The 17779-nt window shown below is 45.7% G+C and overlaps 1 protein-coding gene and 1 long non-coding RNA gene across 5 annotated transcripts in view; both read right to left on the bottom strand.

Moving 5' to 3' along the window:
- The window catches only part of babo (TGF-beta receptor type-1 babo), a 208220-nt gene extending 206303 nt beyond the window's left edge, over positions 1–1917 (bottom strand). Inside the window, exon 1 of one of the 2 annotated variants that reach the window (XM_084591590.1) lies at positions 1485–1917. In XM_084591590.1, the coding sequence (XP_084447716.1) occupies positions 1485–1530 (46 nt within the window). In that variant the 5' untranslated portion in view covers positions 1531–1917. The remainder of the gene's footprint in view (positions 1–1484) is intronic. The other variant, XM_084591591.1, reaches the window with a different exon arrangement.
- Positions 1918–9044: 7127 nt separating this feature from the next.
- LOC146206828 (uncharacterized) lies at positions 9045–15466 on the bottom strand. 3 transcript variants are annotated; one of them, XR_014704525.1, is made up of 4 exons: positions 15329–15466; positions 13963–14088; positions 13313–13401; positions 9045–9362 (listed from the first exon to the last, which is right to left on the bottom strand). It is a non-coding gene; the product is annotated as an uncharacterized LOC146206828 (long non-coding RNA). The 3 variants fall into 3 exon arrangements; XR_014704524.1 differs by having other exon boundaries at positions 13321–13401; XR_014704526.1 differs by lacking the exon at positions 13313–13401.
- Between the last annotated feature and the right edge of the window lie 2313 nt (positions 15467–17779).

Raw genomic sequence — 17779 nt, 5'->3', positions numbered from 1 at the left:
GCTGTCCACGCCATCACGAGAATCTGTTCCCACCATTGCCTGCAGGGGAGTCCTTTGAGAGTCAGTCCGCTTTCTTCTTGATTTGTTGTCGGCTATATCTACCAGTCATTGCTTCCGCCTTCGTCTGTCGAGGGCGATTTTAAGCTTTGGATTCAGAAGATCTCAGCAAATGCACAAAAACAGAAAAGAAATTACAATCACCCTACGCTGCCGATCGAGAAGCCATGCAAGAAAGACTACCAGACGATACTCGGTAATGTGAAACTCTTCAGAGAGGCATGTACCGTATTTACTCTACCCCCTTTTCTCCAAATCTGCCCCCAAGCCACCCGTAGTCTCGCAGACTTTCTCCCTCTACCCTCCTCTCCAGTTTCCCACCTTGGCATTCGCTAGAGTGGCAGGTGGTAGACGGCCGGTGGCGCTTTGCTTGCACTTCAGATAGGGTACCTCGAGCAGCGCCGACTATCGGGGCACCCTAGCTCAATATTGGCCACTGCCAACCGAGACAGAGCGACAACCTGGGTCACCCTATCACACACTGGTTACGGCAATGGGGTAATGTCAGGAATGGACGCTTAAGATTTGCGCTCTAAAAATGCACTTTCCTTCTCATTTAGACCTAAAGAGCGAATCGAAGGGGAGTGGTGGGAGAATTCCTTCCAGGTGATTCTCCCACCTGCTGGCAGGATAGACTGTACTCCAGAGAAAGGCAACGAAAGCAAGGTGCCCTAAAAACATGCCCAGCAAAATAACGCTACAGAGCATATTTGGCCCGTCGAACACTGGCAGAAACGATAATGGTCCTTAGGTTTTCAGCACATAAAATATGCACAATGCATTCGGGTTACCAAAAAATTCGCCCGCGGGGAGTTCGGGCAGCGGTCTCGGCGCATCCATCCGGTGAAAGTGCGCGGCAGCTGCGAGAAAACTTCGGCCGACATTAAAACTGCGCGCCTCAGCTGGTCTGGACCAATGAAGCCTCGTTCTGAGCTACACGTCATAATTGGCGCTCAGAACTGGACAGCAAAACATCCGTGGGTATACCTCCCCGTAGAAAACCAGACTGATCTCTTGGAACGTACCACACTGTCGAAATACTGCCAACTCTGTCAAGCTGAAGCCGGCTGCACACATTTTGTCCGACCAAGCGAATTTTTCTGCACCGACAACATACTAACTCCTTACGTAAGCCTCGCGCGGGCGAGCACGGCATGCGTATACAATGGAGTAGAGCGCACGAGGCCGAATGCGCAACTTACCTGCCGGCGAACGGTATGAGCTAAGTTGTGAAAGAAGTCGAACAAGCACAATAAACCAGATAAGTAAGAAAAGGTGTCTTCCCGGTCATATTGGCAGACGGTGATAGCCGTCCAGTGCAAAAATGAACGCGGTTTAAGTCGCGCTTTAGGGGGAAAGCAAACGCTTATGTTCGCTACCGCTGTGGACCTGTAAACGCCGGCGGAGGAAGTGTGAGGAAAATTTACCTGAAGCTGCTCCAACGCTGAGTAGTAATAGCACCTCTCGCCACATGATTATCTTCGCCTGGTCGGAGACCAACACACCAACATATCTTTAACAGAAGTCACGTACTACAACACCCATCCCAGGTAGTGTGTCAGCGTTCCTGTTGGCACACCAAAAGAGGTTCAGGCTCGAATTCTGGCTGCATCACCAAGAGGAACACCGATCACCAGCTCCACTAGTTTCCGTAGGCAGCACTACACACAAGAGCGGAACTGGCAGGCAGGGCTCAAAGTGCTGTGTGTTTCGTATTTGTAGGGTGGTTTACTGGGTTAACGTTAAAAACCACGTGACGAGTTTCTACAGACGAGCCTGGTCGCACACCGCCCACCCAAAGCTGGAACAGTATTCACGGGCCGACGCCATAGAGCAATGCATAGAGCATGGCCTCCGAGATCACCTCCGCGCGCACCAAACGCGCGCGATGGTGATCTCGGAGGCCATGCATAAAGAAAGGGATTTGATTACCGGCCGCCAAGCGGCGCCTGCGTTGAGGCAGGGCATGGAGAAAGGAAAGAACATGTTGTTGAAAAATTAAAAAAACAAATAGACAAAGTATGGTCCCCAATGCTCTCCTTGGCCTCGCCGACTGTTCGCTTCTTTCCTTCACATATATATATATATATATATATATATATATATATATATATATATATATAAACAGTTGGCGAGGCCAAGGATGGAAATCATTTGGGGATTGTACTTTGTCTTTTTTTTCATTTTTCCTTCGGTATTTACATAAATTTTTAATGTAATCTGTTTAGGGGAAAGATAAACACAAAGTAGAAGGAAAAACGTACCGATGGTGGGGACCGAACCCACGACCTCCAAATATCGCGCCCGGTGCTCTTCCAACTGAGCTACATCGGCCGCTGTCCCATCTGCTACTTTCTTGGGTATTAATGTTGTCTGTATACGAACCTTGAGAGTGTTCAATAGCGCAGCTACAGTGTTCTAGAATTGGGAAGTGTGCCGTCTTCGGCGCGCGGCAATGGGAGCGACGTGGTCGCCGGAGCGATGAAAAGGCGTTGTTGAGCGAAGAGCGATGATTGGTCAAGCAGGAAAACACATGTTTGCAGAGAGCGCAGTAACAGTTCCGTCCGTCTCGTATGACTTTCGCCCCCCCCCCCCCCCCCCCCTCTTCTTTTACTGAATGCTCTTTTCCTTCCTTTTGTTATTCTTGCTCATTGCGCGCTCTTTCTGCTGCCTTCCCTATTCGAACCCTTCCCTTCTCGAAATACACTCAAAGCATATGGTTTCCTAAGCAACAGCACCGCGGAAGGCCTTCGGGTAACTTTGCAGTCCACAGTCGACCTCGTTGACTACTTATCTGCAAAATGCGGTTTTACATTATCACATCGAGACTAAGCCAAGACAAACTAGAAAACCTCTTCGGTATCGTGAGGCAATTTAATGGCTGCAACGATCATCCCACGCCGGCTCAATTTTTAGGGACAGTTAATGCCCTGGCATTTTACAACTTAGCGAAGCCCCCAAAGACAGGAAATTGTAATGCTGAAATTGTAAATGCCTTACTTGGAATTAGCCGTACAAGCGAGAAATCTACCTAGGTTCTTTCAAATCCTATTGATGAGCTTGACCGTTTGGTTGACGAGGGAAGGCTCGAGGACGTCGAAGCTAATTTGAATTCCCTTCCTTCAGATCACCACAGATACGTCACTAGGCACAGTTCTAGCCGTCTCATAGCTTATATTGCAAGATATGTCGCTAGAAAGTTCATGAAGAAGTCAAAATGCAGTACTTGCTCCGCTTATCTCATTTCAAGCAAATCGTGCGCGGCACAAAAAGAAGAAAATCAATTTATCTCAAACTTCGACCACGGAGCTGGTCTTCTTTATCCGTCCTCGGAGCTTGCAAAGCTCGTGCACACGCTGGAAGAGTCTTTCACGGTTTCTTTTTTAGTTCAAGAAAGATTAATGCAATAGCCTGCGTGAATTTGCTTTGTTTTTGCAAAGCGCAGAGGTTTCCAAGTTTGGTAGCCCTACTCATGACAAAGAAATGACACTTGACATAGTGAAGTTCTACGTTTTCATGCGATTGCGTTTTTATGCCAAGTCGCTAAACCAAGAGCAGACCTCTAAAGCAGAGCAGGTAAAGCACCTAAAGCTGAGGAGGTGCAAGTAATCGTGTTTGAGAACTTTAATCATTCTGCCTTTCTCTTGTGTGTTTTCAAATTTAGCAGCTTAATTTATTCACGGCCTAGTACAGTTCATTAATATTCTCATACAGTTTTATATGTTTGTACCATATTCTTGCACTAAGTCGCGATTTTTTTTTTCACGTCGTTCATTATGTGGTTTCGTTCATTGCTATATGCTCTCATTCATTCATTTCATTTTGAGTAGGACTGCCAGTTCATATGTATTCGCCCACATTTAAATAAAGTCATCAGTAAGCGCTGGCATAATTTGTCTTCAAGCAATCTTCGCATACCTCTATTTACATGTGGCGCAAAAAGTACGCTAGCCTAGCCTAAAACACCATTCACTGCGTTTTCAGTACGTGCGAGCGTCGATGGAAGACTTCAGTCTAGCCCGCATAAACCGGTGCATCCAATATTAAAAATTTACATGATCATAGAAATACGTTAGACATTCGTCATTGAACCTCCCGCTAGTGTTCGAGAAATAAAGCACCCAATACGTTCAGGAAATATATCTTGCCGTTGCTTGTCAGTTCGTCGGCAATCTGTATCTTACATTGTCTGACGACGGCCGCTTATTTTATAGGGAACTAGTTGTTTTGTTCATGAACCGTTTTAATCCATTTAGACACGCGTGTGGGAGCTAAAGCGACACAATTTATTGCGCCTTCGGAGTCCGATTGAACTAGCGGTGACGGTTCACCCAGCTGTCTGCTCCGCGCTCACTGCGCTCCTCCTGCACACAGCGCCCTCTCTCCTGTCATCGCTGAAACGACCAGCTCGCCGGCGGCAGACGGCACACTTCTCAATTCTAGAACACTATAGCGCAGCTATAGCAAGGTCAATGTACAACTGGTCGCGCAACTCGGAAGAAAACGCGTGCAGCTGCCTACTGCCAGCGGCATCAACTCGATGATGAGGGCTCCTGCGAACTGTGAGGCAAATTACTAACGCACAGAAAATAATTTCTGCCAGAACTCCAAAGAACTAGAAAGTAAACATAATATTCGCGTTCAGGAATGAATGCAGTTTTTGTTTCTTGCGTAAGAAAAAAACGTGTCACGTTTTTAATAATATTTTAACTTGTTTCTAACGGCCTCTCTCGGCCACTTATTATCCGCTGCGTAGTTGCCCAAAGCTCAGACGCTCAGATATGGTTGAGACTGTTCAGCCAAAGCTTTTTTCATCCGCGGAATGGGTGCGTCGTCGGCCCCGGTTCAACGTTCATCGTTGCGTGCTGCGTACAGAGTGGGTTATCTGTAACAAACAGTCAGTATTTCATTCTGCTGGTTTTGGTAGAGCTTTACTGCAAGGCGAAGACTGTCTGTGCTCGATGAGAAGCTGATTGCCGCTGCATGTGCGCATTTCCGGACGATGGGACAATGCTGCGTCACAGCTCGGCGGCTCGGCTCGGCCTCCCAGGCACGTCGCAAAAGTGGTGGCTTGTTTTACGGATACACGTCTGCATGAGCGGCGTATCGCTGCATGTTTTAATTGAGCGGTGAAGGTGAGATTTTATTGCCCCCAAGAAGCGTGTCGCATTGCTCAAAGCCTTCCGTTCCGCTCCCCTTGCTGCGTGTTTTGCTTACTGCGTCGTATTACCGCACCAACGTTCGCTGAACGTGCTTTAGCTGTTATTACAGTGATGTTCCTATTGTCAATGGGATCTTTCTCATGAACATGTTAAATGCTTAAGTTGTAAATTTGTAACCTCACATTGACTCCTTTCAGTGGCAAATGAAGCGCGAGTAAAATATGGGAATCATGAACAGGGCAAGATTTATTGGAGCGAAGCTATATTGTAGATATTTTCACTTCTCAGACGCATTAACTTCTAAATACTAGCAATCCCAATTTGAATTGCTTACCTAAGCTCTTACAGGTTGGCGTTCTAGCGCTAGCGTTATTCCGTTCGTTTGTTTTCGTTGTTCTTTGACGCTGATATGTATACTTTGTTTGTTAGCAAGATCTTTTACCCTTTTAAATCTCACCGCGTCTCGTTTGGAGACCTACGCTCAGGTCATTTTGTTATCACGAGGATTTCATGAAGACCGTGACGAATGAGCGGTGGTCGCTCTCCTACACTTAGATTTCATTGTCGTGAAGCGTCTATGTAAGTAATCGTCAATTAATAAAGCCTGGCTTTCTGTGTAGCGCAGCTTCACTCATTTATGCCCTTAGTGAAATGCCTCAAGCCATGTGGTTCTATCCATGTGCCTGCCGAATTCGCTTGAAGGCCCTTGTTCACAAACGTGCCCGAAGAAATAAGCCCCAGAATGCGTTTACATGACGCGCGACGAAAGACTAGGCTAACGACGACGGAGGCAGAACGATGCTATGATAAGGTGGTTAAAGATGCCGTAACATTTCAGTTAACGTAAAACTTGACAGTAGAAATCCATGTCAAGTAAAGTTGGCTGAACAGTTACGGTGTCCATTTTTCTGCCTTATCCGAGCATCGTTCTGCCTCCGTCGTTGTTGGCCGTTTTTCGTTCATAAGTAAAAAGACAAATTCCCCGCCAAAAGTACGTCACTGTGACGTCACAAGCAACGTCACGTGTTTGTTGTGCCTCACAGTTCGCAGGGGGCGCTGGGAAACTAAAGCCTCGCTCAGAGTCGACACGCAGGCTTCTATGGGAGTTACGCTACCATTTGTTCTTCTACCATGGCTATAGTGCCTAGAATATACTGGCTAGTGTGCCGAGGGCGCGCGCTCCCGTGGCCGCCGCGGTTCTTCTACCATGGTGATGCCTTCCCACCGCCACCGCGGGGCGGCGCTACCAATAGCTAAGGTGTAGGGTGCCTCGATACCAGCCATCTCTCCGCGTTCGCGGCCTTGGCAGCATAGGTGGCATATATATAGGTCCGGATAGCGCGATGCGCTTTTCAGTGCGAAACCTGTCGCTTGACGGTTTGAGCGCACTTTTTGTCTAAAAACAGTCTTAGTGGAAGACAATCGTACCGTCCTAGTACTGTGCGGAGAAAATCATACGCTGAAATAGCACTCGAGGAAGCGTTTAACAAATACTGTCTGGTCCATGTCTGCTATATCTAACTGTTTTATTTATTCAGCTGAACCGGATAAGGTCTTAAGCAGAACACATCCTGATATCCATCGAGAGAAGAAATTTGAAACAACCACCTAAAGTTGACACGTTGGTTGCAATAGTTTGTTTTGATTAAACGATCGAGTCCGGGCCGGGTTCAATATGAAATATTCCGATGACGATTTTATTTGATCTGGAGCCACTCGATTGCGATCCACGCATCGCGATTGCGGATGTAGGGTATCGTATGCATCTTCCTTCTAAGTGAGCGCTCAGTCAGCTCATATCCCAGGTGGTTGTCCCGAATTATGGCAACTATTTTCAATCGCGATCTAACCCGGAACGGATCGACGACGACTGTTATTGTCCGTGTGACACAGGTATCAGAAAACACCCTTAATATTTTACACTGTTCATTAATCCAACTTTGAATTTTATTTACTCTTCGGTCTTTTCTTATGGTCCATGGTATATCGCGATGCCGCAGTCAAGTGCTACGAACGTCAATACGTATACGGGCCTCATGCTTTCGGATAGATTACGTCGATGTTTCTGCAATTCAGTCATGCTTATTGCTAAGTTGATATATATCAGGTTAGTGACATTTCATAGCGTCACATATATGCTACAGGAAAGAAGGGCGATCTTGCTTTTTCGATATATGGCACGCGCGCATGTTTTCAAAGATCGCATGCGACAATAAACACAAGCAGTCTGAACCTGACTTCAGTTTTTGTTCTTACTCTTTATTCATTTGTTTTATTAGGAAGTCACTTAATTGTTGCTTCATACATAAATGATTATTATGCGGTGTGCTTTCTTTTGTAACAGAAGGAAAGGCAAGAAACAAAAGTGGTGATTGTATCATCGATTCTTTTTTTTTTTTACAAAGGCTACAATACAGTAAAATTTGAGCAAAAAGGCGCAGCAATAATAAACAAGTAAAAATATAGAAATGCACCGCTAAAGATTTTGGAGAAAGGCCGCACATATGACACTGCAATAATTTTAAAGTAGTATTGGTAGTATGATACCAATTTTTGGTGGTATTTTTTTTTCACTTGCTAATGATGCGCTAGATATTCCTGTGTAATTCTCCACGTGGTTTACCACCGCTAATTAAGTTATTTATAATTAATTTTACTTTCTTCAGCAGTTTGATCGGCTTCGCGGTTTCAGCAGTCGAGCGGTTGTACGGTCACAATTGTCTAGGTCACGCGCGGGATTAAAAAAAAAAGCTTCAACCGCAGACTCACAATTATTAGCGCCTCATTTTGGGCTTTCAATAGAGCCACTTGCTTCTGCGCTCCATGCCAGTTTTCTCTTAGCTCTTTTCAGAGCGCGAGAAATGTTGCAGCATTTCTTTGGCTGGTTGCATGCTTTTTTCCTTCTTTCTGCGCATCTTGTGAAAGTCTCCGCTGGTATTTGCATTAAGCGCAGCTAACCCCTCGAGTTGACGGTCAAGCGACACTTTTTCTGCAAAATACATTCCCATGAATGATATGCGCTTCCTGAATCAGCTGGCTGCAGGCCACATCCGGAACAAAGACGTACGTACCTCCAGTGCACTCTGCCTTTATAGCTCTTCAGCTTTAGATATTGTTGTATTGTACGTGCTTGTTTTTTTCTTTTCCGAGAATATACACTGGTAGCGTCCACAGAACTCCGTTCAGGCTTCAAGCTTCCAAAAGTTATCATTTTTTCTATGTACAAAGTAGCAAAGTTCTTTTTTTTTTTTTTTTTTTTCGGCTCGATAACGCCCCAGACGGCCATAGACGTCCGACGGTCGACCGACGGACGTCCGTTTTCGGACCTTCGGACATCCGACGGAAGTCCAGTTATGTTCGATATACGTACAGCGGACGTCCGTCGGACTATCGTTCGTGGATCCGGATCGCGTCCCACGGACGTCCGCCGGGCAGCCGGAGGCGGACATTCGGACGTTTCCCGGAACATGCTTACAGGGCCCGCTATTGGTGTAAAAACTTGCCAATAACATTCGTGTAAAGCTCAGCAAGCATGTGCCATGGAAATTTCAATCACATACTAGTGCTCAATGCCTTTGTCGTGAGAGTAAAGCAGACAACAGAATATGCAACAGGTTCAAGTTTCCTGTTGTCTGCTTTACTTTCACACACAATGCACTGAACAGTAGTGTGCAATTAAAACTTCCATCAAAGAGGCACATATGCTAGCTGAGCTTTACACAAATGCACCATTCCTGAATACATGCTAAGTGCATAGGCATACCAGCATGCGAAGTTGTAAAAAAAGCATATTTTTTTTTTTGCTTTATTGCAAAAACTGCATGCATAAATAGTCTACACTAAAAAAATATCGATGTTAAGGAATGGCATGGTAAAATGGAGGCCAACGGGAGTATTAAGAATCTACTTGAATATTTTTTTTTAATTATCCTTGGCCGTGACAGCTCTTCCCTTGGGGAGGTGGTGGAGGAAAAGGTATTTATTGAAACCTAATATTTCGGAATTAGCGAGGAGATGATCGAGTTCTCTGTGGGCGGCCTCCGCAGGCCGGGATTCCAGGAGCAGTTACTATCCTGTGCATTTGCTCGATCAGCTGTTGCTGGTCTTTCAGGCCTAAGATGGAAAGAGCAGGCTGGGCTCCGCCTGCAATAGAAGGGAAAATTAAATTCAAGTTATCTGTGCTGAACTTTGATTACACATCTCCAAGGGCAACTGCCAGTTTCTCTCAATTGCTTTTTCCAGATGGCACTGTACGCATGCATCTCCATTCAGAACTGTCACATACTATATAGAAAGGTCATATAACTGCAGCAAAACCCATGCAGAATAACAAAATATACAAACGTAGTTTGACCAGAACCTGGCATTCAGTATTTTAATGTTTTTATGTCGTCTTTTTGAACATGCCACTCTGACCAAACATGGCATGTTATGCTTGCTGCTATGCACCCTCAGCAATGCCCAAGACATGGAGTGCACATGCAGAGAAACTAAGCATAAAGGATGCTGTATATGAACATAAAGCACAGCCAAAGCATTGCAGTATTACACAGGTACGCATTGGCGGCAGAAACATGCACTTTGAGCGGTTTAACAGGCAGATTTCTAAAGTAATTGTTCCTGCTCTGAAAAGAAGTGATCAATAATAACATCATTTAAAATTGTTACCTTTTTGTTCTGTAAACTGCACATTTCGCTGGTTTCCATGTACCCTCTACCGAAGACATTGCCTGGGCGTGTCGGGGGTATATCGACATCAACATCTAGGCTACAAGCGTCTAGAAAGCGTCTCCTTAGAGCAGCTGCGACGAAGTAACTTATCTGATAACATGCAAGCTGCTGCAGCAGAATAAAGATAGACATTTGACATGTGGCTAAAGCCCGATGTGGAAGCATAGCCCGCCGCAGTGATTGCGCAGTGTTCATGCTTCTACAAGAGTTAAAAGTAATTTGTTTACCCACAGCGCTATATGTGACATCACAATAGCAAGGCTTATAGTCACACAAAACACAAAAAGCTGACAACCACAAGCTCCTGATGTATTACCGGCAGCATGCAGCATGGATGTTAGTTACTGAAATATGGTTGCATAATTCTGGCAACCAGCTGTGCATGTATGTCATGGATTTCTCAACTACGCACAACAAATTAGAAAAAAAAAAATAATGGTATTTATAAATGCAGCCAGCTGTTCGCAAGAAACATTGTAGCTTTTTTAAGGGGAAGGTAGTGGGCGCCAAAGAAACTGCCCCTGTAAAGGCGCCTAATTTGCCCCTATGTAATATCGGGGACAAGTGTGTGGACTACACAAACTGCAATCAAAGCACATAACTTTCACATCGACCAGGAAACTCAGACCATACTTGTCGATGTGAAAGTTGAACGTTAGTTCTTTCATGTGTGCAAGAGAAATAAGGTCACAATTCGTTTACATCGCGATTCTAGTCCAAAATCTAGACATACTGTCCAGAGACTTTCGCCCCCGCAGTATAAGCCACCACTTGGGTAAGAGATTAGTAAAAGAAGTGTATAAAAGACATTAGTGCTGTTGAACAGCCATAGCTATAAAAATGGTATTGACATTGAAGTACTGCCTTAAGGCGAGGCCTAGGGCATTACAAAAGCAAGAGTTAGTGTCCGCTGGTCCTCATTTGAATGAACAAAAAGAGGGGGGGGGGGGGGAGAAATCTACCTCAACTACATGTTTTGAGTGACACCAAGCCGCAGTTAGTATTAAAGATATCACACAGTTTTGTGGAAGATTTGGGAGCGCTTTGCTGCTTTCTTACAGGATTGGACAAAAGAGCTCACCATCTTCAGAAAGGCACGTTATATAGAAATGAAAATAGTGAATTTACTGCATCTGGCCACAACAACTTGCACACGGAGAGGAAGATGAACTGAAAATTTTATACATGAATGTACGTATTTACAACAGGTGAAACAATGACCATGATCTATGCCGAAGAGGAAAGAGATCAAAATCTAGCTCAAAACGAGTTCTCCTGGCCGCGGGGCCGTTTCATTAACTTCGGGACTCCGCCCACATTTCTCATCCCCAATGACAACGAACTCACACATGACTGGCTAGCAAACATTTCGGCATGTCTTTCCACTTTCATAAATTCTTCACCCTCTCCCTAATACAAGCAATGCAAAAGGGACAACAAATTCGTTTCACAACAAACAGAATTTAGAGAATGGACCTAGAAATGATTGGCTCACTAGGTCACATGCCAAAATCTCTCCCCTAGGAAAAAAAAAAGAAAAAAAAATTAGAACCCATCAAAACGGTGTCCCACGTGCGCAACCATTGCTCAAAGCTTGCATCCTTGGCGGCTCCTTTTACAGGGCAATTATTGCAATTATTGGCGTCCGAGTCAGCACCATTGCGGACCACATCAGAAGAGCCAACCCACATCCTCCCGCTCCGCATCATACCGTCACTGTTACACACTTGCCCTTTTTCAACGCCGCCATCTCCCACCATTGTTGACATCCAGGGTTGGAATCCTCAATGAGACCCCACTCAGCGCGCCTGCACTGAATAATTGTCACTTTTATGGGCTCCCCAACAAGGAAGAGGGCCTTACACCCTTCAACCTGACAGCCTGATAGTGTTTTTTCTTTGAACGATAAGCAGTTCTTCCAAAAGAGGTGCTCGTTTCAAAGCTGTGCTGCCTCCGGGTGATGGGTCCAGTCAGCGTACTAAGGACCCCTTAGTACGCTTAGTACTAAGGACCCCTTAGTTGTATACTGTTCGTAAAGCTCCTTAAATAAAAATGAGCCCCCTACATGACACAGCGACGAGAACAAACTGCCTGTCCCCGCGTCTTCGAGTGCGAGAGCAAAGTCCTCGGAAGAGGGGACTTCTTTCCCTCTCTGCCTATGTTTCCGTTAAGCACTGTAACTGCTGTAGCTGCCTCTCTGTGCGCGTCTCTCCGCCTCCTGTCCGAGGACAAGTGGGAGACGGCCGCAGCTGGGCATTGAACAGGTGACCCAAAAAGAGCAGACTAATAATGGTGCCTAGCATACCCACCGACCCCTTACAGAAATCATTAAAGAAATGAAAGCAACACATCAGATAACGCTACAATGTTTCTAAGTGCAAAGTCGACAACTCCAAGTCATATAAATATATGTACATCTCCGCACATTAACTAGACAGAAACAGTGCAGAGTAAACTAATAATTCAGTGTCTAGCAACACTATTAAAAGGGGATAAAGGCCACGGGGGGCTGCGATTATTAGTACCGTTTTGCCTTTAAACTACAATAACATACTTGTTGCAAGCTTAAAATCAAAGATTCACACCTGTCCCACCCACAGCAATGGAACACACATCTGACTCAAGTCTGCAGAGAAAGAGCAAGCTAGACTATTGCAGACGCACCCTTGGTTATTTTTCTGGCATTTCTGAGGGTGAAGAATCTGACTTGTCAGTAGCATGTATATGAATAAGAATCCTATGACAGTAAATGCATCAGATTTTCTTGAGTGGCTTTTCTTTGCTGACCACATATGAGGTGAGCTATAATTTATCCAACTTGGCCTAGGTTTATTCTATGAATAACAAAGCTATAGCAGGTACGCAGTCGTCCACTCAGGCTGAACATGCGAGTGCGTGGCATGCACTTTTTGAGATGCCACTGCATCCATCGCAGCTGCACACCGTAGCGAAGAGGCAGGCAGCGTGAAGTACCAGCCTCTAGTTCCTCTACCACCACTGGGGTCCCAAACTAGGGACCCCTTGTTTTTGTCAGGACAGGCCCCCTCAGGGTCAGCTAGTGAGTAACCTCCTGTATTTGTATCTGATGGCAATGTTTTCCACCACCACCCACAATACGCAGCTGCGCATCATAGCAGATGTGAAGCAACAGCTCCTGGTCCTTCTATGCATAAGCCACTTTGCCTTGATGCATGCCTGCGCACCATAGTAAAGAGGCAGACGACATGACGCAGCAGCTCATGGTACCTTTACACATGAGCCCCCCCATTGTACTTCGATACGCACCATAGCAAATATACAGACTACACCACACAGCAGCTCCTGGTCCCTCTATGCATAAGCCATTTTGCCTCAATACGCACCTGCGTACCTGAGCGAAGAGGCAGACGTGAAGCTGCAGCTCTTGGGTCCTCCATGCACAAGCCACTTAGGATCCATGCACGGCTGTGCACTGTAGTAAAGAGGCGAAGGACGTTAAGCAGCAGCTCCTGGTCCCTCTACACATCAGCCATTTTGCTTCGATGCGCATCTGCACACCGTAACAAACAGCCAGATGTGACAAAGAAGCTCCTGGTTTCTCTACACATAAACCACTTTGCCTCAATGCACGTCTGCACACCGGAGCAAAGAGGCAGATGGCGTGAAGCTGGAGCGGCTGGTCCCTCTACGCACAAGCCACTTAGCCTTGATGCATGGCTGTGACGGATGCATTGCCATTTTGCAAACTGCATGCCACACATTCCCATTCAAGCTAAGAGTGGACGACTGTGTAAACGTAAAATACTGGTTATTTACTTCAATGGACAATGACAAAAAGTAACATGGTGGACAATGTAAAAAGAATTTGCTGCATAAAGTTTGTTGAAACCAGTTCTACATCCTACATGTAAGCAAGCTAAAACCTTAATGCCGAAGGGATGTCCTGTGTGTTTAAAATCATCACGCTCAAACAACTTCAACACTGACAATCATGATTCAATATTAATAATATAGATAATGATACAATACTCACTTTTAGCCATACCAAAGAAATGAGAATGCAAAGGGATGTTGCTGTTTTTCCCCCATGGATGACAGTTTTCCATGTTCAAAGTGCTGCTTCCTGTTGGCCTACGAAATCGGCTACAGCAAATGGCATCTGAAATATTTTTGGAAGCCTCATGCTAGTCTTCAACGAGAAAAGCATTCCCATACAGAAACAGAACACAAAAACTTTTACAACACATTAAAAGCATCAATTGCACAAATGCTTGTAAGATGACCAGGTACAGGTTTCTGCTATAGCCCACATCATGTGACCAGCGGTTATCAGAAGCCTTGTATGTGAGCATGATGCCCTAGATTCAATTTATGGCTATCACTGTATTAACAAGCATGGGTTTAAAGCTACTTTAATATGATAATCTAAGAACATGGTAAGAGCTTTCAGTGCGAGACATAAGCTCAGTATCATGCACTATAAGGTGCTGCATGGCTCTAGTGTAGCTTTGGCATTATCTCGCTGTCAATAATGCAGTGAAGTTCTGAGGAGCCTTTGAATATCTGTAAGGACAAAGCAACAACAATTTTGTTTTCATCTCACTTTTGCTCAACTCGTGTTTTTTTTTTTCTTTTTTGAGCCCGCGGCTTGCATGGCCTCCCAGTATGCCTGTTTTGCATAAAAGAAGGCGTTGCAGGCACCAGAGCTCACAGCCCACTGTATCGCGGCGGCGGTATGTCAAATTCGTGCCAGAACAGCGCAGAACAACGGGTCAAGAAAAAGACAAGTGCTGACTTTTTTTTTTCTCTCATCTCCTTGTCCGGTTGTTCTGCGCGGTTCGGTCCCACATGCATAACCAACATGCGCAAGGTGCTGTCCTGGTTTGTCAAAGCTGAAGGAGAGTACTAAACCTTTAGTTATTTAGTAGCTACAGCCGTTCCTTCTAGAAACTGTAGTTGCCGTAAAGCTCGAGAGAGAAAGATCAGCAGCTGTCCACTTAAAAAAAAAAAAAAAAAAAAAACTCGCGACGTTTTCACAAGTGTAGGCATGTCGCACGATGGGCTCGAGGAGTGCAAAATTTTTCTCGTATAGTTTTTACAACTCAGCACGTTGCGCATGGTAAACAAATTAACTCCTTTAAAGCTCGGGCAGGCACCCCTTTATCAGAGACAGAGAAGTTGCGCGGCTTACTGGCGCAGCGTCCAGTAATGCCGAGAAAGATGGCCCTCAGACTTGAGGCTGCACTTTAGTTAGTCGGCGCGGAGCCATCCTGTCAGTCTCGCCTAAAACACTCGACCGTTCGGCTGCTGTACAGAGCTGTTTCCTTAACCAAAAGCTCACCACTATCGGTGCATCGAAAAGTTCCACTACAGAAACAAAAGTTCGGTGAAATACTTACTTTGGAATCGGCGGGTGAACAAAGTGTTCCAGCCGCACCAAGCCACAGCAAAAACAATGATAGCAGTGCATTACAGCCGTAGGTATTTGTAACTGCGCAGAAAATGCAGAACACGGAAACGTGAAGCCATCTTCCATGACTAAACTTCAATTTGTCAGGTGGATTGGATTGGCTCATTTCAGATTTTTTTGAGGATAAGTTCGGTTTCGTTCTTTTTGAGCTTGCTGCGTCTATTCAGCCACTGATTAAAATTTCACCGAAGCATCATGATAGAAAAATGTTTAATGGTAATTTAACTTATCAAAAATGTTTGATAGAATTCAAGGATGAAACATGCGGAAAATAAAAAAAAAACTGTTTAATGGAAACGCTTTCTATCGCATCGATTCGCTCTGGCATCATATAATGCAGACTTCACGGCATTACTGATTTATACGCAGTACAGATGAGCACGACGACTACAAACTATATCATAGCTGTGTAAAAGCAAATCCAGTGGCGGACGTACGGCGGCTGTCCGCTGGGCGAACGGATTCGACCATCCGCTTTCGTACGTACGCCGGAATTCCGGCGGACGTCCGAAATCGGCCGCCGAGTTGCGGCCGAGTTCGGTTGTCCGTCGGACGTCAGTGGCCGTCTGGGGCGCGTAGGCTACAGAGCCAGCAGGTGCTTCGGTTAATTTGGTCCAGGTTGCAGGGATGTAAATTGAGTCAAACGGATCCTGAGGTTCAAAGCTGCACATCTGCTGCTGCGGGCATGAGTTCTCGCTCGGCTCTTCTGCTGCCGGCTCCTTGGAAGCATTGTCAAACATATCCTTGATGGTCCGGCTGTCGTCTGCACCACATATGGCATTACTGGCACTGCGCTTTTGTCGTTTAGCGGCCGGTTGGTCACAGAGGTTCCTCAGCTTCCTTTTCGATGTCTTCTTAGGCAGAAGATGGTTCGGATAAAGGTTGAATAGCGTTGGCACGGTTTCGGGCTTAAGGCGTGGTCTATCTCTAGCGAGCTCGTTGACGATGCCGTTCACCGTCACTTTGAACGTTCTCTCGATGTAGCTCTCCACAAAATATATTTCGCAGACAACACTCGTTGAAGTCAACTTGCGGTCCTGTCTTTTAATCAGCCGCTTCCACTACACAAGCTGCGCAGGATCCGATGGCACACCGAACATAGAAACCTAGTCCTGATTCGAACAGAGCGGCACGAAACATGTGTCTTTTCCCTGCACCGATGCTTTATTTTTAGCATCATTAGTCGTTGCAAATTTAATTCCCTCACATGAATGCAAGGAACAGAACGACTTAAACAAAAGAACAGCGTAGACGCGTCCAAAGCGCTCGAACTACTGATGGCTCGGCCAGCGCAACTGCGGCAAATTTTCGAGGGCGCGCCGGCGGCCGACGGCGTCGACGGCACCTTTACGATGAGCAGCGCCCCTGGCGGCCAAAGTTGGAAGGCATCGCCGGCGCGGCCACCTCCTCCCATACCCCTCCGCACGGCACACTAACCAGGATATTCTAGGCAGCTAGAGGGGTGATGCTACATTCACACCAAATCGGTCTAGGGGCGGGGCCTCCGCTTTTCATGTGATCAGTGACGTCATGCCGTCGACAAAAAATACCATAAAAAAGCGCGCTCCGCGCGTTCCTTTCGGATCGGCGCGCGCGCTTCTCGACCTTCTCTATCCATTCCACTGTTTCCTCGCGACCATGAGTGACGCTCCTGAACGTCAGGAGCTCATTTTGCGACGCTACCTCAGCGACATACATGAGGAGGGAGGCTACTGGCATTGATACCTGAAATGCGAAGAAGATTGTAAAAAGTCGGAGAGATCTCGGCTGACAACGTAAAGTATAGCTGTGCGGACTTCACGAGAGTTCGATGCGTCGCCCAAAGGTAAGTTCCTTTCACAGTGACGGCGCTCTAGCCAGTAATATATGTATGTGTATACGCATGCAAGCATCACTCGATTTTTCTTGTGCCATTTAGCTGCAGCACGACAGCATTAAGGCGAACTGTGCAATGCTGTAATGTGAACTTTATATTGTACATAAGAGCAATAATTTCGCTTTTCGATTGTAGCAAGGATTGCGCAAAATTTATTTGCGTGCGCACGAAAGAGAGAGAGTGTGTATGTGTGTGTGTGTGAGTCATTTATACGAACCTGATAAATGCGTACCTGTTTACATGTTCTCCATGATTCATCATATGACGGAAAAATTCTTATGGACGTGCCTTTCCGGGTAGAGAAAGAAGTTGTAAAAATCTGCATCCTCGGCGAAGAATACTGGAAGAATGACAACTCGGTATGTGCAAGATTTGAAATTGATGATGGTTATACCTAGCTGATTTTTTTTTTTTCATTCAACTAGCGTTAGGAATTTAGCCTTTCTGTAACCGCCTGTAACTACATATACAAATCTGCATGCACATGCATATAGATTCAAGAAT

The sequence above is a fragment of the Amblyomma maculatum genome, chromosome 1, assembly GCF_055883805.1.
Source record: "Amblyomma maculatum isolate TAMU_Amacu chromosome 1, ASM5588380v1, whole genome shotgun sequence".
NCBI classification, from domain to species: domain Eukaryota; kingdom Metazoa; phylum Arthropoda; class Arachnida; order Ixodida; family Ixodidae; genus Amblyomma; species Amblyomma maculatum.
Note: the sequence above shows the minus strand (reverse complement) of the source record. Positions and strands in the feature narration are given on the sequence as shown.